This window comes from Lutjanus erythropterus, chromosome 10 (genome assembly GCF_056507025.1).
Source record: "Lutjanus erythropterus isolate fLutEry1 chromosome 10, fLutEry1.hap2, whole genome shotgun sequence".
Lineage (NCBI taxonomy): Eukaryota > Metazoa > Chordata > Actinopteri > Lutjaniformes > Lutjanidae > Lutjanus > Lutjanus erythropterus.
In genome coordinates, this window is record NC_139326.1 from 2,976,377 (window position 1) to 3,004,301 (window position 27,925).

General features: G+C 39.2%; 1 protein-coding gene across 4 annotated transcripts in view; it reads left to right on the forward strand.

Moving 5' to 3' along the window:
- Nucleotides 1-2,302: 2,302 nt before the first annotated feature.
- The window catches only part of mvb12bb (multivesicular body subunit 12Bb), a 50,040-nt gene continuing 24,417 nt past the window's right edge, over nucleotides 2,303-27,925 (forward strand). For 2 of the 4 annotated variants that reach the window (XM_084727880.1, XM_084727881.1), the window contains exons 1-7: nucleotides 2,398-2,500; nucleotides 5,160-5,259; nucleotides 12,501-12,596; nucleotides 15,633-15,723; nucleotides 16,753-16,882; nucleotides 17,840-17,950; nucleotides 26,189-26,247. In XM_084727880.1, coding sequence (XP_084584006.1) covers nucleotides 5,167-5,259; nucleotides 12,501-12,596; nucleotides 15,633-15,723; nucleotides 16,753-16,882; nucleotides 17,840-17,950; nucleotides 26,189-26,247 — 580 coding nt within the window. In that variant the 5' untranslated portion in view covers nucleotides 2,398-2,500; nucleotides 5,160-5,166. Of the gene's footprint in view, nucleotides 2,501-5,159; nucleotides 5,260-12,500; nucleotides 12,597-15,632; nucleotides 15,724-16,752; nucleotides 16,883-17,839; nucleotides 17,951-26,188; nucleotides 26,248-27,925 lie in introns of all 4 variants that reach the window. The other 2 variants (XM_084727882.1, XM_084727878.1) reach the window with 2 other exon arrangements.

Below are 27,925 nucleotides of genomic sequence, written 5' to 3' on the forward strand. Positions count from 1 at the left end.
TCTCTCCTCTAATTGTAGAAGTGTTATAAAAATGTAACAAAACCAAGAGACAAAAAAAGGGAAAACTGATCACATCATGTGCAGCCATGTAAGCCCATAAATACATTTCACAGTGTGTGGTCCCGATGAAGACACCATGCTGGCATATGGCGCCGTGTCACGAAACAGAGCAACAAGTCTTTGATTTGAATACATTAGGCTAATAGTTGCACAATGAAATAATTTATTTGATTGGTACGATGGGGGCAGAAATAATAAACTGGGTGATGGCGAAGCATCTGTCGCCCCTTGGTGTTTTGGACAATCTACAAAGAGGCTTTCAAGTTTTGTGCTCTGGGAGACGTACATCCTAATGTTACCACTAAGCTAATACATTGCTCTTTATCTTACTTTTATCTGATTACAGTAATGACATGTGATGATTAGAGAGACAACCAACTGTCAGAAGGCGTGACCCGTAGATACATCCATGTAATGATAGTCGTTTAGTGAAGCACAACCTTAATTTAGTTACCAAAGCCAAATTGGATCTCAAAAGTTATTGCAAAGAAATACACCCACGAGTCAATGAGCCATTGTTGGCCCAGGCCTTCATTCTCTGCATACACACAACTCACGCTGACAAAGTCAATTGGCACATTTAGCATTCATATCGCTTTCTGATGGTGTTTTCATAAGATGTTCTCATCTGTTGGATTAAATGTCAAGAATCCAGAGCTTCTGCGCTGCTCATTGATGCATCAGTGTCTTATGATTTTTATCAGCAACCCCTTATGGAAAAGATAAAGATAAATTTTACTAAATGTTTATATCTAATATGTAAGTCATATATATGACAGTCAAACCTGATAAAGTGCCCTCTGTAAATTTGGTAAATATGAAATTTATATAATTTGGGAAATAAGAAATACTATGCCTGACATTAAGTCCACATACAATAGCTATTCTTAGTAGATAAGTGTAGAAATATGTAGTAGGGCTGCACAATTAATTGCAATATTATCAAGATTGCAATATATCAAAGCGCAATATTCAAATCATAGACCAGAACCAAATCCCACTTTTTTGAAAAAGTAAAAATATCACAAATAACATGTTTTCTTTTCAGTAAAAATGAAAACTCTGACGCAAAAATAATCATTCCCACTAACTGTACCGCATATTGCAATTGCAATTTCAGTCAAAATAATCACAATATGACTTTTTTTTAATCATATTGTGCACCCCTAATATATAGCCTGTATGACATAACCCAAAGTATTACTTTTCAGCTTCTCCTGTCTTCTCATTTTTACCTCTTCCTGCCTAAATTCCCTTCACAAAGACGCGCATGCGCGCGCACACACACACACAGAGTTTTATTCTTTTTGCTGCCACAGGACATGTTGCTAGCTAGCGCCATGTTAGCTGTTGGTGTTTGCTGACTGAGTTGTGATGATTAGCTTAGCTAGCGATGGTTGTGTAAACATCGGGAAATACCTGAATGTGTGTCCTTAAATTTGTGCTGGACGTCTTGGATGTTGACAGGAGCTTTTCTTTTAGAGTTGCACAGTAAACACCGGAACGTGTAACTGTTTTGTGAGGACTCGATAAGTGACATGAACTTGTTAAAAGTCTGGACATGGAGAATCACAACACGTACACGTCTCTGCCTCCTCCTCTGCCGTTATCTCCTCTCGCGCGCGTTCCATCCCGCCCCGCTGCGCCAATTCGCGGCCATCTTTTTACACCCAGTCTATGGCGGCCATCAACAGGAGGACAGGTACCTCATGTCACATGGAAGAGAGGCATTTAAGGTTTAGAAATGCGTGGGGAAATGTAGCTTCTGTGGACGCTACCGTGTTATTTGATCACTAAAGTAGCTTCACTACTGAAAAGCTATTTCATGTAGAAAACAGCAACGTTACGACCACGTAACTGAGAAATGTAGTTAAACTAGTAACGCCGCTACTGCCCAATACTGTTTATAAGCCATAAAATGCATTTAAAACCAGGGATGTTGAAACTATTTTGTGGGAGGACGCTGATACGCCAACTTGCAGGAAACGGCACAATAAATAAATAAATTCACCTGCATGTCAACAATTCAGGATTTACAGCACAGATATACTCAATTCAAGCCAACAGCTCATTAACTGGTATTTTTTGGGAACCTGTAATCAGATGGGCTGTGCCAACATCTGGCGCGGTTTGCAGCAGTAAAGGGAGGGATACATTTTTAATGTATTTATTCTCCAGAAAATATACATGCATTACATTGCAAAACTGCAATGGAGGGGATTAAACCTAGAAGCGAGTTTCCGGTTAATCATTTACCATCAGTGGCACCCGGAAGTATTTACCTCTGCAGGCTCCTGTGGTCAAAGTCCGAAGTTGATCAGGTGACAGCAGCGCGCAGGACACCAACACGTTTCTACCAGGTAAACACACCCCAAAAAACAACTACTGTGGATTTTAATTTCACTTCTTACGGGTTTAGACACTTTCTGGTGGGCTTAAAGTAAGTAATATTAATTTATATATCTGGCAGTCGTCAGGTTACACGAACATACATCTTTATAAACCAAAGGAGCTAACAGTAGGTTCAGTCTTAATCTGTATCACACCTGTAATGTCATGTCACCAGTTTACCTGTAGTAAATACGTTTTCTGACCAGTTTCATAGAGCTTTGCAAACATTTAGGATAAACATATAAACGGTGGAAGATTGTTTGTAGAATGTATTGTACATTTACCAGTTATGAACTAGCATAACTTTTAACTATTACATGCTTAGGTGTAGTGGAAGAAGTACTGTTCTTACACTTCAGTAAAAGTAGTAACATCTAAACATCTGATTTAAGTAAAAGTACAAAAATACAGGATCAAACGATAGAGTAGGCTATATTTTAATGTTATTATGCAGAGTGGCCCCCGTCAAGTAATTATTAGCTGCATTATTGATTATAATCATTGATAGATACATATACTTTAAAATTGCAGCTGGTAAATATGGAGCTAATTTATTGAGTTTATTTACTGCTGGGTACTTCATCTATAATATGTACTTTTTGTTGATAACATTTTGTAACAGTACATGTAGTAGATTACTATATTACTCCCTGAAATGTTATGCAGTGGAAGTACAAAGTAGCTTATAAAAGAAATATTGTATTTAAGTACAGTACTTGAATAAATGTACTGAGGTACTTTCCACCACTACATATTAGGAACTGTGGTTCCTCCAGCTGTGCATCTTTGTATCTGACTGAATGGTTCTTGAGTTTTTAACTGAGACTTTATTTTAGCTGGTTCATGAATGACACAAGAATTAAACATGAATGTAGACATCCTAGTTACATTAATATTCATACTCATATTTACCGTTAAATAGTCACAATAGAATTACCTAGCTAGTAAACTAGTATGTATGTATTTTGACAAGGTGTAGATGCAACATTCAGTTCATTCAGTTGATCAGAACAACATTTTAGACCATCTCACAGTTACTATAATAGCAAAGGCTAAATAAAAATACACAATAATAATAATTTTAATAATAATCTGTATTGTCTATAAATGTATAATTTTGCCTTCAACTTCACAGTTTGGTTAAAACATAACTGTAAATTACAAAATAGTCATAAATGATGCAACATGCACAGTACAGGCAGGTTTCAGTGTGACTGGAGTTTATGGATTCAGCAAATTATTGCATTAGGTATGAAATACTTTTTAAAAATGTTTATAGCTGCTGCTCTGTATCGTCTTCCCCACCAGGGCAATTTTCTGAGTTCTTTAAAAAGGAGATGAACGGGACCAGACATGATTTGTCAGGCTTTCCGTTTCACCTGCATTTTATATATACATCCCAGTTGTTTCTCCTCTTTCCCTGTAATTTTGCCGCTGGTGTTTGATATTCTGGGCAGTCTGTTTTTGTTCTTAGCCCCCAGGTATCCACACAATAAAGGCCTACACATATTAAAAGTTAAAACACTTTCAACAAGACTTCTGTAAACAGTGTCTTGCCTGTATTGTATGCGTCCAATTTGCTGGTCAGATACAAGCGCTGCATTGCTTTTTAAAAATGTGTGTCGGCTGTAAAACAGCAGTTTTTATGTAGTATATACTTCACAAATATAACATTCTGTTTTATAGTGGGCTAATCTACCTTTACTGCCACAATTATAGAGAGAAAACTACACATTTACTGAAGTCATCATTGAATATCACTGACATGCGCTTCATGTTTGTGCACCATGTGTGCACAGTGATATTTTCCTCAGGAGCTGGAAATAAGTTTAGATGGATTTTTCTTTGGTCTGCCTGGACGAGTCTCTGAGCCATAATGTTGTGCTGGAAAACAAAGCTCATTTTGAACAAATTAATGTTACAAAGAGATCCTTCATTCTATTAGCTAATTTGCTATCCTGTTTCATTTGAATAAGTACAGCTATCTAACATTTGTTAAAGAGACAGCTGTTTCTGGACTAAATCCCCTAATTTGATCAGCTTAATTGCAATAGATTTCGTAAACATCAAGATTGAATGCAGCAACTTTGTCAGTTAGTACAAGAATGCTTTAGACCTAATCTAATAAAATTGCGTAAGGGAACCATTGCAAAGCCACTTACCCTGTAAAAGGCTTGCATACCCATTAGGAAGAAATTCCCTTGGACAGGAATAGATAGCAATTGATTGGGACTTCCTTGAAAATATGTGATCACTCCCCCTAATTTGTGATTTGGTGAAGTCATTGGGTGGTCTCCAAATGCTGTTTTGTCGCTGGTCTCACTTGTCATTTGATCCTGGATTAGGTGGCCACTTTTTCTTCTGGATCCTAATAAGCCTCATCAAGAAGTCAATAATGTGGTCATCTCAGCCAAGAAAAACCCTGTCCCTTCTCCATGTAATGACTCTGAAGGGCGCAATGCTAATTTTCTTCCACTGGCTGCATTTTGCATGTTTATTCAAAGTTTTCATATTTAAAATAACCCCACTTTTTAACAGCTCTGCTGTCCTAAAGTACAGGAATGTTTAAATGCTCTGTGCAAGCAAATATTGCACTGAATTTAATGACACATCTCATTTTCAGAAGGAAAAACTGTGCATCATTGTAGTACATTTTCTCTGGTGAAATGCTAAACGTGTGTTGAGGTTTTTCTGTTTGTCTGACGCAGCTTCGACATGTCTGAAGTGAAGAACCAGCTGCCAACAGAGCCCATCTCTGCAGTTGGAGTCATCACTTCACTCACTAAAGCCCCAGATGGCTACTATGTTGTGAGTATTCAGTTTGGATTATTTGTCTTCAATCATACGGTTTGATTTAAAAAGGTTGAATTAAGCCTACAAAGTTATTTTTTATCTGCTTTTCTGTAAAAGCCAAAGATGGCATTAGTGATATTTTTCTCATTTATTTGACTTTACCTTTAGTTTTCTTTTGTTTTTTCAAGGGAGGCCTGCCCAAAGTAGCACACATTCTCAAATAATCGATTAGTTTTCTTTGTCAGAAAGTTGTTTCCCTGGCTTTTTTCCATAACCCAAAGATATTCAGTCATAGTAGACTGAAGAAACCAGACAATATTTCACATTTGAGGAGCTGAAATCAGAGAACTCTGAAATAAAGAAAAGACTTTAAGAAGTGGGTGATGATTTATTTGATTGTTGGTAGTAGGTCTGCACAGTTAATCTAATTTTTATCAAAATCACAAAATGGCTTTCTGCAATTTTCAAATCACAGGAGGTGCAATATTTGTTAAAGGCAAAATGTGTCAAAGAAACCTTTAAATGAATGAATGTGGTGAGGTAGAGGTGTCCTGTCCCTACAGAATTAAGAAAGATCTTCACTTGGTACAATTTCCTGCAAAAAACACAACATAGTCATTTTAGCATTACCTCTAGTGTTACAAGTCATATTGCAATTGCAATATCAGTCAAAATAAAAGATAAAATTAGAATTTTTTTCAAAATTGTTCAGAAGATGTCAAATCTTCTAGATTAAATGATTAATTCTTGCAGCTCTAAACACCATTATAACAGAGCATGTTAAAAACAGACAAGGTGCAGTTAAAAATGGATCACATTGGAGGCAGAGAAAGGACAACAGATCAAAGGCCAATTTAGGAATTGAATGGACACAAAATCATTAATTTGTTATTGTATGACGAAGGCGCAAAATACGAGATAGCTCTTCTAAAAGTTCAAATCCTGGGTACCTGGCAGAGCAGCCATCTTTGAAGCAGAGGTCATAACAGCTGGGGGCCTGGGAAGAAAAATGAGAATTGTATTTAAACTTAATTCTCAACATCTAGACTTTTGACCAATGCAGACCTGGAAACCAGATCATGACGTTCACAGTGATGTGAACGGGATAATTAGTTGGAATTTAAACATAGAAGAACATAGATTTAAATGTTTAGCCAACATTATTACAGGGCCTAGATTAATTAATTTTGTAGTCTTTTAAATTTTGTTAGCTTCTTTGTTTTTGCACTCTGCTGTTGGTTCTACATGTAATTGTTGTAACTGATTGTATAGCATAACTTTGACTCAGGATGTTGGCAGCCTTTCAAGGTGTTTTTTTTGTCAGAGCTGTTAGATGACTTATTCATAAAGTTTACTTTGATGATTAGGAAGATTCCCTTCCTGACATTGTTGTTGGTTAGCACCAGTACTGCAGACGCACCAGAGGCAAAGGTTTAATGATGTTCGGTTGATGCCCACCAGAGTCATCTTTTCCTTTTATTCAAGAACCCCAACAACTTCAGCAACAGTAGGAATGTGTCAGGATGTAGTGCCGGATTGGCTGCTTTATGTGAACGTTTCTCGGTCATGAAAGAGTTGGAGAGGGTTAAAAAAAAAAGAGAAGAGAAAAGAAGAGCGTGTGAGTTGAATTAAACACAAAAAGCTCAAGGGCAGAACTCTCTTCCTCTCTCCCTCTTCCTATTCAGACTTCTTCTTCTTGCTTTCACCCTGCGCCCTCAAACCCTCCCTGTTCCCCAGTTTCTGTCGCTTCCTGCTCCACCCTACACACCCAGCTTGTTCTAATCTCTGGCAGATGATGGTGGGTTGGCATCAGAACGGAGCCACTGGCAGGGAAACTGCGTACACAACACACAGCAGTGACAAACAGAGAGAAACCCCATCAGACTTCCTCCTCTGCTGCTCCAGAGCGCCAGTACATTTCAGTTGATGTGCAAATACTGTGCATGTTCTGTAGGGCTAAAAGCTACTCCCTGGCTGTTTATAACAATTGCAAATACTTTTTTTTTTTGTAACCCCCAGGCAGTACACCGGCAGTTTGAAATTTGGAAAAGAAGCTTAGACTTTAAATAATGAAAGTGTAGACTTGTTAATGAACATCGAAAAAATGCAATATAATGCAAACTTACGACAAAACTTCTTCTTTTGTTTGACCTTGTGTGTCATAAAAAGTTGGCCTATTTAAACAAGATGATGATTTTTCTTCTTTTTTTCAGCTGTGCTAGTGGCCTAACCCTTTATCTATGTTGGTCATTGTGCTGGCCAGCATGACTTATAAATAATATCTAGATATTTTTAGGCTGTTGTGCAATATGCAATATAAATCTTATCTTATAAAATTTGTTATACTGCTGTCCAGCAGACAGTGGTGGGATGGAGATAAAATCAAATACTACAATATTTTTGACCAAATATCTTTATTGATACTGTGACAATATTTTAGGACATATTCAAAAAAAATATTAACATAATGAGATTTCTGATATATAATAATCAGTACTTGTCCTGTTGTTCTTGTTTGGAGTGAATGTGGCCTTGCTTCCTGTCTGTGTGACATTGTAAGAAAACAGGGTTACACGCCAGATAGCTTAAAGCGATAGTTCACCCAAAAATGAAATTTCAATCAATATCTCCTCACCCCTGTGCTGATGTGAGGATGGGTGAAGATCTCCAGTTCACAAAACACTCCCGGAGCTTCAGCGGAAAACAGTAGATATTGAGTGAAATTTCATTTTTGGGTGAACTATCGCTTTAAAGCCAAACTTTAACACTCTCATTGTTAGTGATATATTTCACTCAGTGTTAGTTTTCCTCAGTAAAAATAAATAAAATAAAATAAAAAACCCATTCTTCGAGGTAAGAAATATCAAAATCACAACTCTCAATAAAAAGTCAAGTACAAGTTAGCCTCCGAGATAAGATTCAAGGCCTTACAGACTCTGAAGCACTATTTCAAATGCATTTGTCCCGTCTTCAAGAACATCTTTTGAACATGACTCTGTGGTCTTTCATGTGCAGACTTGAAAAACAAACAAAAATATCAGCGCTCTGCATCAGTGTGCTAATGCAACACCGAGAAGGGGAAGTCTCAGGATATTACGCCGTATTGATTTTTTTCTCTTTCAAACCAGACTTCTTTTTAGAATTCCTCCTTAATACTGACTACTTACCATACTTACCATACTTTTTATACAGCAGATCAAAGGGCTGATTAACTCTTTTGCTCTCTGATACGACGCGCTCACATCTCTGAACTTGAGCAGGTTGTTCCAACACAAGAGAGCACAGGCCCAGATCAAACAGTGTTCCACTGGGATCAGGAGCTTTGCTGAAGCACCAGCAGCCACCCAACATCAAACGCCATGAGCAGACTCACACACACACACACACACACACACACACACACACACACGCTCTGTGCAAGGGTTGCAAAGGGGATAGACGCATGTTTCAGATTCACCTGAGCATTTGACACGTTACGCTCATAAACTCATTACTGAAATGTAAGTTTATTTGAAGAAGCCGAGCACTAGCTGATGATTAGCAAGGTTTACAAACCCAATAGCTGCATATGTGTTTTTGGTAATAAGCTTATTCACTTTCTTTCCAGGAGTTGGAAAAGGAGTTAGATACCGCTGTCATGCTTGAGCAGTACTGGTACAGACACACAGGATCTGTCGAGGACACACCAGGCCACTCCAAGCTTTTGAGGAGAGAAATAGGCAATGCAGTAACTGCCAAGTTTGACAATTTGATCTGAGTTTTGTGACCCTGTCGTGTTTGCACTGGACCAACTCTTTTGTGTAAAAGTGGAAGTCCAGTCGTGATAATGCAAATTCAGATATGGCAACTGGTGTGTCAACTTGCCATATCCATCATGCACCTTGCAGCCAGATCTCCTGCTCTCTGTAGAAAATGAAAAGGAGCCATCGCCATCCATCAGTGTGTCCAGTGTGTCTGCACAATGAGACTGGAGGTAGGGCTGCAAGGTGCTTGGCTTAGCATGAAGAGTGGAACAAGTGGGAAACAACTAGCCTAGCTCTGTCTAAAACTCAAAAAAAAAAATGGCTATTCAACTTCAACTTGTCGATTAACAGCTACAAATAACTGACAGTATGTTAAGTTCTGTGGAAAACTGGAAGAAAACTAGCATTTTATTTGTATTGTAATGTTTTTTCATGTCACATCAATGCATTTGTTGCACAAGCCATTTTCACATTTAATTTTACATCTTTAGCCTTGGAAGACATTTTGAAGCTTGTTAGGTTGACTGAGGAAATGGGAGGAGGGTGTAATCTTATCGCAGGCAGATTGGAGAGTCTTTGACATTTTGTGAAATCTTTAGCTTGTTGGCTGAGAATTAGATGCAAACTGTTTCTAAAAGACAAAGAGCTTTTTCAGCACTAACTGCTGCTGTATTTACTAAATATACAGTCAGTAGTCAGTTTATGTATTTTACTAAATTTTTCAGTCTCTTTTCAGTGTTTCTGTTCTTTGAAGGGCCTGGTTTGTTCCCTGTACTTCTCTTATGTCTTCTCCACCTGGTTTCACTCCCCAGAGGTTTTTGATTGTGTGCCTTTTATATCTTTTTACTCACAGCTGTGCCTCTCAGTGCTTCATAGTAACTTGCTGGTGGTGTCTGTCTCCAGAGATCCTTCATAGGAGCATTCAGCACCCCCTAAAGACTTGTTTCACAGGTGGGCTTTTAGATCACTGGAAGCTTTAGATTTCAGGAAGTGGCAGTTGAATCTGTCACTGCGTTTTAAATCAAATGATACAACCATATTTCAATATCAGAGCCGTGACGACTCTTATCAGACATGTGGCATTCTTCTTATTGAAGTCGGTTTAATGATGGAGCCCTACAGTGGCAGACTTGAAAGTGTTAGAGAAGAGCCATCGCAAGTTTACACATGCCTCCTCTGCCGTGGCTCAGCAGTTGGCGTTTCACATTCAAGCTGCGTCGCATCCTTGCTGCCGGCGGCTGTGGCAGGATGATGCCTGAGGTGCCTCCTAGGAGGACCGTGCCCTCGTTACTCCTCAACTTGACTTTGGGTTTCACAAAGCGAGCCCTTTGTTTACGCTGACAGGATGCGCTGGCTACTGACCTGGAAAAAGTGGCCAAGACGGGTTGTCTTGTAAGGAAGAGGGAGGCTGGTGATGTATAGGCTCCTTCTGGGACCTTTCATGGAACTGCTGTTGGAGACGCCCCGCAATCCCTCTCTCTGCTCATCCTGTGCTCTTTCTCTCCCTCTCATCCCGCTATCTATCTCTGTTCCCCAGTCTAGTCTCCTCTCTCATCCCATCTAGTCAGTGGTGGTTTTTCATGAATCTCCCCATGCCATGTTTCCCCCACCCAGTCACCGAGGTCATTCATCATTATTGTCAAGGGGGTAATGTGTGTGGGTGGGTGCAGAGATCTATGACTTCTTCATTTGAATGAACCTCATTAGATTGACTCTTCTTTGTAAAGGATCCCTTTAGAAAATAACTCTGGCAGTTATTTAGGTGATTCTCACATGATAGCCAATGGAACATGACGCTTCAGTCGAGCATATTTGCTGGAGCGATGGAAGAGTGTGTGTGATGCAGTCTGCAGGTTATATTCTGCCCTGCATACCTACATTTACATAGCAATGCAGTGTTGGACCTTGAGCTTGACTTGTGGTGCCTACATGCTGTCAATATGATGCAATCTATTATTTTTACTGACTCCACTGATCATTTACAACCAGGAATGAGCCTGTTGTACAAGGACGAGCAGCTTAGGCATTTGGATTTAGACTTATTTAGGCATAAACATTAGAGCCTGACTGATATGGGACTTTTGGAACTGGTACTGCTTTTAGAGGGGGAAAAAATCACTGATTACTGATATGGTGATCAATATAGTGAATATTTGAGCTGTAATTAAAAAAAAAAACAAAAACTTTTCTGTGTGGACTGTTCACTGATTTTGCAATTATTTGACAAGGGCTACAGTTATTTTCATTATTAATCAATTAGTTGATTGGTCCATGAAATATCAGAAAAATGTTGATTGCTGTTTCCTAAAGACCAAGGTGACGTCCTCAAATGTCTTGCTTTGTCCACAACCCAAAGATATTCAGTTTACCATCATAGAAACCAGAAAACATTCCTGTTTGAGAAGCTGAAATCAGAACATTTCTTATTTAAAAAAAGTGATTCAAAATGATGAATTGGTTATCAGAATAGTTGGCAATTAATTCTATAGTCAATTAATAACTGATTAATCATTGCAGCTCTAGATATGACCATGTAAAGCTACTCTTATGAAATGCTACAAGAGTCAAAACTCAAAATTCACAGTTTCAAAATTCAATTTCATATCTGAAACTTGGTCATTTAAAGGTGCAGATTTGTGCAGGTTTCATTTTGGACAAACATCTTATTACTTTTGTCATTTTCTCATTGCACCAGCTTGATGAGCAGGAACAGCTAAATGCAGCAGTTTACTTCAAAAAGTATGTTATTTACTTCTTGTATAAACAGTAGAGCAATGATACTGCTGAAATAAAATTCAGATGTGTGATGTGCAGTGTTTTTGGTAACTTGACTGAAGATATACAGTGTCTGATTCAATTTTACCACTGTCTTGTGTTAAAAAAACAAATGAAAATAGCAATAAATCATAAGATTGAATTGCAGTACTTGTGGAATCACAATTCATATCGAATTTGCACTGAAGTATTGTGATAGAATCAAATCAGGAGATAAGTCTGCTGTCCCAGCCCTGTTAAATCTTCAGTAATTTATTCTTCAAGGACTTGTCTCATTAAATAATCAAACCATCCACACAGGGGAGAGCGCAACAAAAGTATTTAAGGTGCCTGTGCGGTGTTCTCAGTTTACCTGTGTCTCACTCGAGGGATACTACAGTAGGTTTGAAAATAAAGAAACATTCTACATTTACCCCAAATATAATTCCTGCTTTCCCACAGAAGCACATTGAAGTTTGGTTTCCTTATTAGAGCAGATCCTTGTCAGGGCATCTTTAATCAGCCTGGTCCCAAGGGATGATATTTTTAGCCACCTTTTTGGAGGCTAAGACTCCTTTACCCACGCAGAGCACTAATGAGATGGAGCGCTAGTGTTGGCAAGCGTTAATTAAGGCTAGTATGCAAGGGAAGAGGCAAAAGCAACACGCTCATGGCATACATACATTAACTTTATCCCACCTCCTGCATGTTTTTTTTTCACTCTCCTTGTTTTTTTTCTTCTCTTTTTTTTCCACGTAGGTTGCACAAACAACAGATGGCTCTGACGCCGACCTGTGGAAGGACGGCTTATTCAAATCCAAGGTCACTCGCTACCTCTGTTTCACCAGAAATCCTGTAAGTGTGAATGTAAACTTCTCTCTCCTCCCTATGCATTCTGCACCAACACCTCATCTGCAGCACCTCTTTTGTGTTTGCCAGCGGTTATTAGCTCAGCTTTCTGCCGCCTGAATATCTTTATGCACTTTGCACTTTGATCTGTGAAAGTCCCGTTTAGAGAGGCCAGCGTTGGCAGTGCAGTTTTGAACTTTTACATAGAATGAATTTGCATGCATATTCCAGATGAATAATACCTTGGTGAGATATTTTTCATGTTGTACGTCCTCCTGAGGATATTATTTATGTTTATTCATGAAATAACAATGAGCTGTATTTTAACTATTCCAATTTATTCAATCAACAGCGTCCCTGTAGAGAAAATGGTTACCAACCAGTGATTCTTGAAAGCTGATGCACACATAATTGTGAATATGAAAATGCCCCTTTTTATGTAAGAAATTACTCCACAAAAATCACTCTCACTTTGCTATATATAGAGCTCCCCATTTGACTCCTCTGCAGCTAAAATGATCTTTGTCATAATCAGAGATGGGCACAAATACATCCAAATACTTGCTCATCAAATGTATTTAAGTAAAATACCGATATGGAAAATGTATTTCAATAAAATGCAAGTAATTTGTAACACAAAAATACATTCTATATACACTGATGCCAATATGGGTGTGACCTTGAAGATGAAATTCAGGGTTCAAAGTTATCTTTATTATCCGCAAGAGGCAATTTGTTATGCAGCAGCAGTACCAACCACATAGCAAACAACAGACAGTAAATACAGTAAACACAGCAGATACAATTAACAATCACAGTGTTGTATTTCAGAGATGAAGATGAGCTCTGTTAATTAGATTTAAAGCGGTTAATCGGGATAACTTGAAGGTGGGAGGCTATGAATTCAGGGGTGGTTTCAGCTCGTTTTCAACAGAAAAATATCCGTATACTCCGTCTGGAAGCAGCTTGTTTATGTTCATTGTTAGGCGGCGACATCTAGTGGTCGTAGTAATTTTAACAGGAGCAGTATAAAGAGCGAGAAACTTTCACCCAGGAGACCGAGGTTTGTTTTAAGTTACTTTTGTTACGTTTTGTAAGTGATTTCATTTACGTATTTTAACCCAGACCATGAACCAAGTAGTTCTGGTACCTAAACCTAACCAAACTGCTGCTTTTTCAAGTTAACCTCGTATTTAACATGATGCAATTTAAACCATGTGATTAACATCACAGGCTCCGGTACGCTTGCCGTTGGCATCCTTTTTGGAATCACTGGAAATCAACCAATTCTGTCATTTAAGTATAAAGATGTGTTGGTGGTTTCTAGCTAGTCACATTATGTGTTTGCTAATTGCTCTTTTCTTCTGTTATATTTTACTGTCACTAAGTAAGTTTGGCTTAGCAGCAAAATCCGATCCTGTTTTGATTATGTATCTTATATATCTGTGGGGGAATTTGCACCAAACACCAGAGCAGCTTGTTTCTTCAAGCTAATCACAAGAAACACAAATAAGAAACAGTAGTTTACAATGAGTGCAGTGCTGGACCCTTTGTGATTAGGGGTAATTGTTGAATTTTTAACTCTACACTTTAAAAAAACATATCTTATTGGAGAAACAAATGACTTTTAAATGATGTATTTCAAATTCACAAATACAAATTACATCTTAGTTTTTCTGCCTTGCAAAATACAAATTCTACTCTAAAGTCTCAAAACATTTTGAAATACATTTAACTAAAATACTGTCCATCTCTGCTCATAGTGCTGCTGGGTCATTTTTGGACTCGTCTCCTGCCTGCAGCCTGCAGCTGATGTGCTGTTGCATGGCTGTCAGCTGCTCTGTGGCCATAAATACACCTGCTTACATCTCCGGGATTATCAACCTGTCTAACCTCAGCTCACACAGCTTACTATTGGCTGTCTATTAATTTGCCTCCATGGGCTGCAGGTAGATAATGCAGACAGCATTGTAAACAAAACCTGCATTTTTTGCTATTATTTTGCATCAGCTCAATTTTAGGACTTAATCAAGTCTTTTTTATTATTTATTTTTTTTACAGCATGTCCTCTAAAAGGCAGGCAACTTGGCAGCGGCTGCCTCGTGCCTGAGCTCAATCTGCTCCTCAGTTTAGTATATAGCATACAAATAGCCTTCCCCTAGTTCCTGTATATTATCTTAAAATGTGTGTCCACATTGTTTTAAAGATTTTGACGCAAATAAAACATGACAGAGCCATCAACAAAGGCTATTTTGTCTGCCAGTCAATGGAGCTCCCACTGTAATTGTCTATGACAAAAACAGATTCTGTAAAATTAGCCCCTGAATTACGTGGGGGGAAGTAAATAGTTTGTGATTTATCATACTCTAGGTTGGAGGTAGAAAGCCCCTTTTGTCAGGCCCTGATGGAAGAAATCTCTCCAGCAAAAAGGGGAAAACACTAAAAAAGGTTCCATGCATAGTAATAACATTCATCCATATTCCTCCTTAAGTCAGTATAAAAACTATGAATAAAAAATGTCTCTAATGGTAATGACTGTCAGGCAACAGTAGCAGTGAAATCCAGCCTTTTCGGACGCATCAAGTCACGCCTGGCTCGCCCCACTCTCTACCGCCGCTGTGTATTATTGCAATTTATTATGGCAAAAAATGAAAATGTAATGGGAGGCAGGGAAGAGTCATGCTTGAAAATGTCAAACTACACAGTCCCTGATTGTTTTTAACCAGTCCCATTCTGTTGATTAGACTGCCTACTCTGTCTCCCATCATCCCACAGCTTCTCGCCAAAAGGTTGAGAATGATTACAAGTTCACAGATGCATTCTCTCATTGTGAGGAAAAAAAAAAGCTATTAGAGAGTAATTACTTCAGCTATTTTGTCAACCCTTCTCTTTAGAGACTTCCTGAGCTTTTAGTAAATCATTGACTCTTATTATCTCTACATTTTCTTTTTCAAAAAATGACTAACCTTTTCTTTTTCCTGCTCTCTGTCCTTTTTAAAAGTTGAATTTGCATGCATGACTTTAAATTCTCTTATCTTTCAGGGGCCGGACGTCGTCGTGGACATGAAGGTGATTGACATTAAGGACGCGTTGCCAGAGGGCTTCACACCTGTGGAAGAAACAATGGACACAAGTAAGTAAACAGTCAATACCGACCACGGGCTCGCTTCCCTCCTCTTCTTCTTCTTGTTTTTTTGTTTTTTTTTTTTCACTCTCCGACCAGCTTATGCGGAGGTCCTCAGGGGCAGCTTTGCTTGAGATAGTGAATGTTTTATGGGTGCAGGTTAGCTTAATTTATGGCAGACTGTGGGAATAAAATAAACATTTTGCCCTGGAGGTACAAGAGAAGAGAATCATGAGTCATTGTTTATCTCAGCTGGAGCTGTGCTTTTCTTTATGAGGGGCTTATTTATTTATGTATTTATTTGGGGAGAGGACGAGTGGATGGGGGTTATCTAATATTAATGAAATGCATTCCCCAATGCTTTAGTGCTTTTTGAGTGCTATGTATTTCCCCCTCACTATCCATGCCTTGGAAATGTAATAATATTTTGGTGTGGGGAGTGAGGACAGCTTGTTTATTATTTTTATTATCATTGCATTTACACTGCACTTTCTAGTGTTGCAGGGGAAATAAATGAGCGAGGCACGGATGCAATATAGGGAAGCATGGCGATGTTTTTTTCTTTTTTGCCAGAATGAAGAAAAGAGATTATGTTTTGTTTGGCTATGTTGTAATTTAATGTTTTATTACTTTATGTGAATCCATGTTTAATGTATACATGTGACATTATGTATGAGTTTCTATCTGGAATATCCAGTTTAAATCCCTGCTGTGCACTAAAGCTGATGGAGTATTCACTTGCTTCTGTCATTTTACCTACTAAAATGATAAAAATGATAATAACACATGTGGATTTTGTGGCTTTCCTCTGTCCAGTTATTTCCCTTTGAGCACAGCAGAAGCTGATATTAGCTCATCTTTTATTCTGAGGCTTCTGGTAATGACTAAATAGCAAAGTATAAGTGGGATTTGTGAATATATATATTTCTCCTAGAGGTTCAAAATGTCTATAGGTTTTTTTTTTAGCTTGAGATGACGGAATTGGATATGCGACCGCCAATTCCTGTCTGACAACCTCATGTATACCTGACTCATCAGAGGAAACTGCCATGAGGAAGAGGAGGCTCTGTGTGAAAATCAGCCCTCGTGCGGCAGCCGAGACGGCGGTATATGACATCCAGATCGTCGCAAAGTCCAAGTACCATCTTGTTAACTACATCTGTATAGGGTGAGCTGTTTGGCATCGAGAATAATCGAATTCATGATGTTTTGTATCTTCTGTCAATCAACATAAACTCTTAATTTGCATGGATTACTAACCTGAGGTCTCATTACAGAAAAACTTCCAAAAACTGCTAACTTAAGCTTAAAAGAGAGGAAAAGTCTGCAGAATTGCGACTGTCTGTATCCCTGACAGCCACTATCTCACTTCTCTTTCACTGGCTAGCTAGCTTGTTATGATGGACAAGAAAAGAAAAGTTCAGTTTTGGCTTTGAGTCAGAGACACTGATCGTGTTGGTGGTGCAGAGGATCATCACAGTAGTGTTGATCAAATTCAAAATTAATCATCTTGGCATGGTCCAGGAAATTTAAAGCATAATTAAAGCTTCATTGAAAAGTTTGAGCAGCCTTTCCATCATGATATTATGGTGTTCATCTGTGCTATCCTGACTTATGAAATTCTTCATTTCAGGCTCCTTTGACACACATTCCTAACTATAGTTCAGGGGCCACTCTTGCAAATTGGAAGGAGGCCTGGGGCCAATTAACAAACAAACATGAATAATAATGTTATTTATCAGCTAGAATTATAAATAAAATTTACTTGCGGTGGCAACACTGCACCAAAGCTAGCATGTTTTGACTCGTGATGGCACCTGATATTAGCAACTTTGCATACAACAATTTACACAGGCATAGTAAAAACTGTAGCTCAGGTGTGATGTGAGTTGACAAAATAAAGATCAATTAATATATCCATTTTTCAATTGCATGTTCTTCATTTTCTACGTTTGCTGTCCACTCTCATCTTTGTCAAGTGGCAACCATAGAAGTTTTGGGGGAATGAAATGTTATGTTTTATGTTATTGAGAAATGGTCAGAGGGCCATCTGAAGTTTCTGTAATGAGGCCCTTACTGTTTAAAACTAAGCGAACCTGTATGTGTCCTTTTCCTCTTTCTACAGTGAGATAAACAGTATGGGGATGTGGTATCGAATGGGAGACGTCCCGAAGTGTCAGCCGTCCCAGGAAACGTCCAACATGGCAAACAGTGACGCTCCACCCAGCACAACAAGGTAACATCACACCACAGTAATCAGCAGGGCATCTTGAAGTTTAAGTTTCCTTCTTGCTTTCTTTTGTATTTCACAACCAGAGTCCTCTCGAGCTGTTGTTACGCTCCCGCACCGTATGTACGACAATGAAGACACAAGCAATTGATCACTCCCGGGCAGTCTGCCGTAAAGGTTGTGGCTGGACAACGAGGTAGCGAGGGTGAACCGGAGAGACAGGCTAACTAGACAGGATCCCCTGAACAAGAACATGAGTTCAATGAGGGCTAAACTCCTGCTATTTGTGGTGTGTCCCAGGAGGCAGAGGCAGGTCGCTCCTCTGACTGCGGTGACAGGAGTGTTGTACTGTGCAGACAAAGAGGAGGAGATGTAGCCCGGAGAGCAGCGAGCGACAGCTGCAGAGGAAGGGAGGAGAGCTCCAAGATCTCCGCCATGCTGGAGCGCGTGTGTGTCCCCTCCTCTGCTCATGCTGCTCAGGCTTCCTCCGCCTCGGGCCTGTGAGTGAATGGAGCAGCCCTTTGTACTGTGTCCAGATCAAACAGCTCAATTATTTATCGCAATGAAGAACTGGGGATTTCCACAGCAAATTGTAAATAAACAATTGAGACTCCTTCGGTGTGGCGGCGCTGTGGAGAGCGAAGCTTGGCACGGGGCGCTGATGGCTTTGCCAGCTTGAAGTGCTATGCTTTGCCATCCTGCGCTGGGCTGAGTAAAAGCCACTTAAAAGCCACAACAGGCCAGAGCGGCTGATGCCAGCAGGCGTATTCAAAACAGAGCTTCTGTTCACACGGCCACTCAGTGGGGTGAGAACAATAAAACGGACAGCCGCGAATTCAAAACCAAAGTTCAAACTGGGTAGACCTTTGTGAATCGTCCATATTTTGGAAGCGGATGGTCAATAATCTTTGATGTGCTGAAGTGATGGTGGGCGCTCAGGCTCACGCGTACGCCTTCGCAACTCTTACCGGTAATCCTCCGTTCTTTTGAAGCCCACTTTCAAGTTGGTGAGGCTCAGAGGTTGGAATAAATTGCACCTCGAAGCGACTCACACCCCCTCCTGATGCCTGCTGAGATCACAGGCTGCTGTTTTTGTATTAACATTAAAATTCATTCCACAGTCAGAGAGTCTTCTTTTGAGAGTATTTCCATCCATAATGCACTGACACATAAGGACGGCACTGTGGGCAATTTAGACAGCGGCAGTTCTTTGACTATTTATCTGTGTAGTTACATGCACTTTAGACAACCATACATACAGCTATAAATATTTCTGTAGTTTCTTTAAAGTCAGATTAGATGGTTTGACACAGTGATTTATAAACAGCTCTTCAACACTCACTGATTGCTTAAGTAAGTACAGTACTCCAGTGTAACTGTCTGTGTAGTATCACCCCACTATACTTTATTCATATTCAGCAAGAGAAAATTCTCTCCTCCATGCCTCCTTCGGGCTATCTATAACAACTTTATGGCCTTTGGAGAATAGCACCTCTTAAATTTAAGTGCTCTTTACAGTCAGTGGAAAAGATGTTTTAAATACAGTCAATAATGTGTAAATTTTTAATGACCCTTATAATTTTGAAAGCTGCAGTGATCCCTCTCAAATGTTAAGTTGCCTCAGGCAGTGAGAGCTTGTTAGAGTTGTGTACAAACGTAAACCGCAAATCAGTTTTTTTTTTTTTTTTTTTTTTTCAGCCGCGCAGAGCTGCAGTACACAGTGACTGCAGGGTGTTGCATCATTATGGGATGCACACAGTTATTGCATCAAGGCTAAGGTGTTGTGTTTGAATTGTTTTAGTATTGTTTTGTCAGCTAAAGGCAGGGGATCTGCAGGTCTTGGAAAGTTTCTAAAGCTTCAGTTTACTTAAAAAAAAAAAAGGTTTTCAATTACAAAAGTCTGAAATATTTTCTCCTGCTTGCTGTAGGCTGTAATGTTGGCTACAAAATGTTTCCGTGTCTGAGATGTTACACACTTTTAAACTAAAAGTGTGGGACTGTTTGTGTTGTGAGTTGGAGTTTCAGTCAGCAGTGTGAGACTGAGTGCTGTCAGTCCTACTAGCTACAGCAGCTACAAAGCACATCTGATGTGTTTGAAATTGCACACTAATGTACTCCATAATCAGTATTTACTGGATATTGAAAACTAAATCAACAATTAAATGTGCCATTACCAACTGACTGTTTGTACTCAAGTAATATGTCTTCTCTGCATCACATGACTTTATTGATCTTGATATGAACAGTCTGAGCTTCTGTTGAATGAAAATAGTTTATCACAAATGAAGGCTGCACGAATTATCATTTTTGCATCACAGCTTAAATTTTCACTGAAACAAACTATGATGTGATATTTGCTGGAGCCTGTACCAAACGATTTGGATACTGTACTTGGCCGTATTATGATTTCAGTAATATTTAGGCTAATTGTGCAGCCCTGTCACAAATGTAAATCAGTATTACCACTTGATTATTTGTACATATTTTGTACCGCAGATCATACATGTGAGCTCCTACATTTTCCCTCTTAACTGTACCTAACATCCTAGTCATGCCTCTTACCAGCCACAGTGTGATGTTAGCCCTGTCTGCTGGTCAGTTGCAATGCATTATGGGGCAGTTGAGCATGTACAGTAAGCTCATGATGCAAACTCAGAAATTCTTGCTAATCTAGTATGCATGCGGTCATTTCTCTCAAACATAAAATCCACATACTTTCTTTTGATTGTTTGTTTAGTGTATGAAATGTCAAAAAGTAGTGAGAAACTCCCATGAAATCTTCCCATACCCCTTTTCAAATTGCTTGTTTTGTCCGTCCAGCAGTCAAAAACTCAAAATATATTTCACTGACTATCATACATGATAGAGAAAAGCAGCAAATCTGTGAATTCCCTGATGACAGAAACGAGTCATTGAATATGAAGATAGATAATAATTTATTTTCTTTCAATCGATCAATTGATTACCAGCTTAAAAAAAAAAAAAAGAATCATTAATCCGTCCACCCATTTTCTGCCACTTATCCAGCTCCAGATCACATTGATTAAATCAATTATATCATGAAGGAATTCTTGTTTTATACTGCTGGGATATACTGGAAAATGTGATATAATAAAGGATTGTACTGCTTTTCCATCATACTTTAATTCCCAGTGTGATTGTGAAACAGGTATGAAATTGCAGACTGTGTGGTGTTAAAAAGTCTTACATTCATCTGCAGAAACCCTGTAATCTCCGGAATTAGCCAAGGAATGTTCATTATTTTCTCAGTTTTATCAGTTCAGGCAGGATGAGGCATAAACACTAAACTGAAAATAGTTATTTCTTATTGGCTCAGGCTGTCACACCATATTGAGCCACTAAAACTGTTAGGCTACAGGCCCCTTAGCCAGTCTGCTGTGCAAATGCATTTGAGCCTCGTGTGTTTAATGTCTCTTTATCAAGTTTGTCTGAAGCGTTTCAACAGTGCTGTGTTTTGATTCATGGCTGCAGCTTGATGTCAACCACTTTGGCTTGTTCTCTGTCAAGACCGACCGTATCAGCCGCTCCCTGACTCTATAATGTGAAAAACCTGCGCCATCCGGTCAGCCTTTTAATATGTCCAGTAAAGTATCCCCCTCCTTCCTTCTCCTGGCCAACGCTGCCATTTGTTCTCCTGATAAAACTGTCATTGCTGAGGCTGATATCTGACCTCTACAGTGACTGCTAGCATAAATTAGCCTTGTCCTAATATTGCAATTTCTTTCGCTTCACTCAGAATCAAGGTTTTTGACATTTCTCTTAGAATAATAGGCCATTGTACACACGGACACTTTTTAAATCAAACTGTACAGCGATAAAAATGTCAAGGCCAAGTATCTTTTTTTTTTCTTTCATCTCGTAGTGTAGTTGGCTTTTTTCTTTAACATGTGAAGCCTAGAGAGTCATCAGTGTCAGAATTGGCATGCATATCAATACGTTCTGGATTGCACTGTCTTCTGCCTGTGACACTGCACACATTGCTGCAGCTCTGCAGGAGTATTGTATCAGCTTTCATTGCTCGCTGGTTAACCAAGACTTCCCACTGCACACGACTCTTGAGAGAAAGAGACACCATGACTGTCAGTGTGTCGCCTGACAGATCTTCCCATCTGAAGCGCCGGAGAACAATCATTCCCAGCTCAATCTCACTCATTACTTTGTTGTGTTCAGAAAAGTTGCCAAAAAGTAGCGGAGATCAAGGAGAGGGATGCCAGGAATGATCGAATGATCAGCTAAGATCTGATGGGCTCAGACTGTTCAGTGATTTGCCGCCAAATTCAGAGAGATCCTCTTTTCAATACCTGACATCGAGCTTAAAGGAGGATAATGATGGGTGAGGAAGCAGCTCCCACAAAGCAGCACTGTCGGCACATAGAGGAAGGTGTGGAGATGTTGTCATGGGAAAGGCTGGATGTGTGTCAAAACAAGAGCTTCCAGCCTCTCTGTATCGCAGCTCTGGCTCTTCAGCGATATTACTCTCATCCTCATCTTACCTCTCCACTGACTACTGCTTGTCTGTCGCCACTGTCTTCCCCACTTTCTCTTCCTTTTTTAAACACAGACAACTCTTTCCCTTATTCCACATGGAACAACTTAAAGATACAAAAAAAAAAAATCTGTTGAACTGTAATTCATGTTGTCAAGTAATCCTCGGTGTCGTGGTTTGTTAATATGATTTTAACGCCGGCAGATTTTCATGGGAACATAAGACTCTTGATCTGCGTTGTAATTGCGTAAATCTTTCCGGCCGTGTTCCCAGTTTTACTATAATTTGATGAGGAACTGCACTATAATTGAATATTCAAATTAGGAATATGTGTCAATATGGCTCTCCTTGCCTGAAATGAGGATTAATTGTTGTCAAAACTCCAGTGGCCGACATAATACGAGCCCCAACACTGCTGTTGATTAGCAAATGCACTTGCCATGTTTTTGTTTTAAGAATTAGTTGTCTAATTGATTTGCCATATGTTACCCTCTCCAAAGCACCTAAAATTGTATTTAGAAATCACCAATTTGGATTGAGACAGTTTTGTGTTTCAAACAGATGGGAAAAGCAGCCCTGGAGGTTGCCTGTGGAAAAGAATTTCATGAGCACATTTCACGCAGACTCTTTGGGATTTTAAAGTACCACTTTCTCATTTTCAGATATATAGATAAATAGCCTGACTTAATACTTTCTGATAGATTATTGATTAGTTGTTTGGTCCATAAAATGCCAAAAATATTTTCCAAAAGCCCAAGATGACCTCCTCAAATGTTTTGTTTTGTCCATAACCAAAATATATTCAGTTTGCTGTCAGAGAGGAGTAAAGAGACCTGAAAATATTCACATTTAAGAAGCTGGAATCAGAGAATATTTGACTTTTTTTTTTTTCTTAAAATCATTACTAATCACTCAAAACTAATTAATCGGTTATCAAAATAGTTGGCGCTTAATTTAATATAGTTTAAAGCTGTATTTAGAAATCAGCAGTTTGGATTGAGAAAGTTTTGTATTTGAAGCAGATGGGAAAAGCAGCCCTGGAGGTTGCCTGTAGAAACGAATTTCATGAGCACATTTCACGCAGACTCTTTGGGATTTTAAAGTACCACTTTCTCATTTTTAGATATATAGATAAATAGCCCAACTTATACTTTCCCTCTTCTCTTTGTTTCCTCTGAGTACTAATTTAACAACGCAAACACAGACGCCCTAAAAAGACATTTAAAACCATTTCCCCTCCACTTTATCAGCCCGCCGGGTGTCTCCGCGCTTTGAAAGATGTGTACCTTTCTTCCTCGGCAGTGGAATCAACCTTTGAAAGGTAAAAGAAGTCCGCGTTGAATATGGCAATCGTTCCCGCAAGATTGATGCCAACCTTTTAAAAATTCACCATTGGCCTGGATTTAACATGGCCAAATGCTGATGTAAATGAGGAGGAGAAAAGTCGACCCTTTCATTGCAAATAAATCTGAGTTGCAGGCTTCAGCTCATAAATACCACAGCCTGTCAGAAGTCTTGTTTTATTGCTCTTGATGGAAATTATTGCATTTATTTATCTCATCCGGAGAGATAAGGCTCTGAAAGCCACAACTCATGCATAGCACCCTTGGAATATGCAGATCTGCCTTTAGTCTTAAATTTTTAGGAATTTTTGATTTTACAGCCCCCCCCCCCCCCCCCACAAGTGAAGAATGATTATGTTCTCCATAAACAGAGCAAATACAGAACATGATACACAAAAGACACAACTTCACACCTGCTCACCCCCAAAATCTGTCTTGTCTTCTTATAATTCAGCACTGTCTTATTCTTCTTGTCTGCCTCGTTCTTTGTCTTTAACAGCAAACTCGTACGCCTGACTGTCCTCTAATCAAAGCAATTCCCTTTTTAATGATATCGCCAACTACTTTGCATTATCATTATAAGATCATTTGTTTTATAATGCCATCCCGGAGCTCATTTTACCTTCAGAGCATGTCATGTTATGCAGCTCTCTTGAAGCTGTGAATTTTTTTTTTCCTGCTTGCTGTGGATTTATCGATCCGTAGGGGTGAGTCACAGGGTGTGATTCATGATAGCTTGATTGATGAGGATTTCAATCTTATATGGTTTGTTAACTTCAACTGCCCACAAAGTGCATTCTGTGCTGTTTTCTGTAATACAAGGCCATGAAACGGAAAAAAAAACAGACTTCCCTTGAATAATGGAATCTCTCAGTTCCTCCAGAATTAACAAGATCCTGCTCCAAACCCCCAGTTAAAGGTCTGTTCGAGCCCCTGGGCAGCTGAGCCACGGTTTAACTTTTACCATATTTCTCCTCTTCAGATTCATCCTGTTATTTCAGTGCTCCGTTTTTCCACCAGACAGATAAAAAAGCCTTTGTGTGAGGGGGAGCGTCCATGAACTCTTGTGTACTATATTTTAATGTCTTTGAATATTGTTGTCCTCGTCAAATACATACAAATACAAAAGTTTACATGCATTACATGAAACTGACAATTATTTTCAGTATGAATTAGGGCTGCAACAAATGATAAATCTGTTGATTGTTGATTGATTAGTTGCTTGGTCTAAAAAAATTGTGAAAAATGTTTATAATCGATTCCCAAAACCCAAGATGGCGTCTTCAAATGTCTCGTTTTGCCCAAAAACCCAAAGATGTTCAGTAGACTGTGATAGAGGAGAAAAAAAACCCAGAAAATATTCACATTTAAGAAGCTGGAATCAGAGAATTCCTACTTTTTTATCAGTTATTCTGATTGATTATCAAAATAGATTGATTAATGATGAATTCAAAAATTGATTAACAATGGCAGCTCTACTTCCATGCTAAAAAACACTTAATTTATATTTTAATATCTGCGTAATGTGTCTCAAGACATAATTGTTGTTGTCAAATACAAAGTTTCAATGCATTTTGTTTATTTTTTTAGGGCTGCAACGAACTATTATCTTTATTATTGATTAATCAATTACTTGTTTGGTCCATTAGATGTCAGGATATGGTGAAAAATGTTGATCAATGTTTCAAAAATCCCAAGGTGATGTCCTTGAATGTCTCATCCTGTCCACAACCCAAAGACATTTAGTGTATTGTCATGGAGGAGTAAAGAAACCAGAAGATGTTACCCCATAGATATTTAAGAGGCTGCGATCAGAGAATTTTTACTTTTTTGCTTAAAAAAGACACAAAACGATTCACCGATTATCAAAACTGTTGACGGTTAATTTAATATTCGGCGACTGATCGATTAATTGACTAATCGTTGCAGGGAGGGGCGTCACAATGTAGCGGTAATTACAATAATCGTGATATTAAAAAATTAAATATTGATCTCCTGTTAATAATCCACATATGATGACATTGTGTAAATAATCCAGTGGATTTTAAACATGCTGAGTTCTTGCTTTGTCTCCCTGTTCCAACGCCCCTACAAACACACACCTGTTCACTGTTTTAAAGTGTAGTTGCACTTTTTGTGATATTTTTTTTATACAGCTATGGTTACAGACTCTCTCTTCACTTGTATTTTAAGTGTAATTCTTTTGCCAAAAGATGAATTTGACTGATAGCATTATTTTTGTTTCAGATTTTCTATATATGTCAGTATAATATTGTTGTTGCAAACTCTTTTGTCCGTGATAATCATGCTGTGAAAACATATAGACAGATAAATAGACTCTGATGTGTTTAACATGATGGTCAGTAAAATAACATTGATTCTGTCTGTCTGCAGGAGAACCACGAGCAGGCCGGACTATGAGCACCAGAACAGTGGGAACTACACCAAGACAGGTAAAAGATCTCCCACTTTAAATGTATGCAAGTCAGTACCATCTGTAGACAATTAGAGAAACGTAATACTTTGATGCATTAGCTTGTTAAACTGCAAGTCTCTTACTTTTAGCTAACTTACTACAAGAAAAAGCTCTGTTTCTTTTAAGTGAAACGGTTCAGTACTTTATGTTTTCTACATACGCCGAATGTCTGCTTCGTCTCCTCCTGTACATAAAGGCAGCTCCTCTGGTACTTGATCTACAAACGCTCTATGTCTAGATCCCCTCACTGATGGATACTGTACAGAGCTTTGCTTATCTGAGCAAACGTGACTTCCCAGAGGAGCCGCGCATTACACTCAAGAGAACATTTAACAGCTGTCAAAGATGATCCATCACATGCCATACTTACATATGTACCGTGCATGCACTGGACGAATTCCTCTCTCTTTTTTTTTTTTGTCAGTGAGAAACTCGACTGTAGCACAATGCTCCGGGACTAAAACAGAAGAAAGGCTAATTCGTTAGGCTGCAGAGCTTAGCTGTGACAGCCTCAGAGCAGAGCACAGAGTCAGAGCAGAGCCGGCTGAGACGCTCCAGCCTGAAAAGAGCGTGTGATCCAGCCGAGGTGAATGAGGCAGGCAGGTTTTTATCCAGCTGGAGAGAGACACCATGTGGTGAGGATTCCTCCTGCTGCTCAGACACAGGCACACCCAGGCTATGGACATGTTACACCCTGCCTTTTTAATACAAGTCGAGCCATTAACAAAAGTGCACATGATAGAACTGCATAAGGAAATCTTTAAATTTAGAAATTTATTTGATTTGTATAAATTCAAAGCTGTTTTTTTCCCCTCTTTTCTTTTTATGCAGCCAGCCAAAAGAGAAGTACAGTCTGTAATTGACAAAAAAATGATTAATACATCATTGTGTGGGTGTGACAGTCATATTATAGTGAAGAAGCAAAGTGTGGCCCTGAAGGAGCAGACATTAACACACAGCTGAGTGGTTTGTGGCATTGGGTGTGCGATTCCTCCACTGGGACAGGGTTTGAGTGACAGTGAAGAACATGCACATACTGTACAGAACGCTGCCAGCAGTCATCATTTATCTCCAGGAAACTGTCCTTTGCAGCTGTACACGCTCCCTCTTTCTTCTGCCTTTATGTGTCCTCTCATGAGCTGCTGGTATTTTAAAGAATAGAAGATAATGGAGTTAGCCTGAGACGGTTCTTGGCTTTATTTCTTGAGACTGTGTACTCGTCAGCCTCACAGCATCACACTGTGAATGTGAGAGAACGCAACCTCCCTTCATTAACAATGTGATAGCCTGCAGACCAAGTGTGAGGTCGTAGCCGACAGCCTATTTGTGTTAATTGTTAGCGGTGGTAGCCGTGGCGTGTGTGTGTGTATGTGGGTGCGTGGGTGCCTGCGTGTGCACGCGTGTGTGTGGGCTGACAGCTGGCCAGGTTCGAGTTGGTCTAAAACCATGTGCGCTCTGTCAGGGTTGTACAGGCGCCTTCTTTAGGATTGATGAATTGCCTGCTTTCTTGATTAAACCCTCCGTCACTTCCCAACAAAACAAAAACCCCAACACAAAAAAAAGAGCGGAGTTGAGGGGAGGAGAGGTAACATGTCTGGGAAATCTGTCATCTGCAGTCACATCATGTACAGATGTGATGTGCAGGCACTTTGACA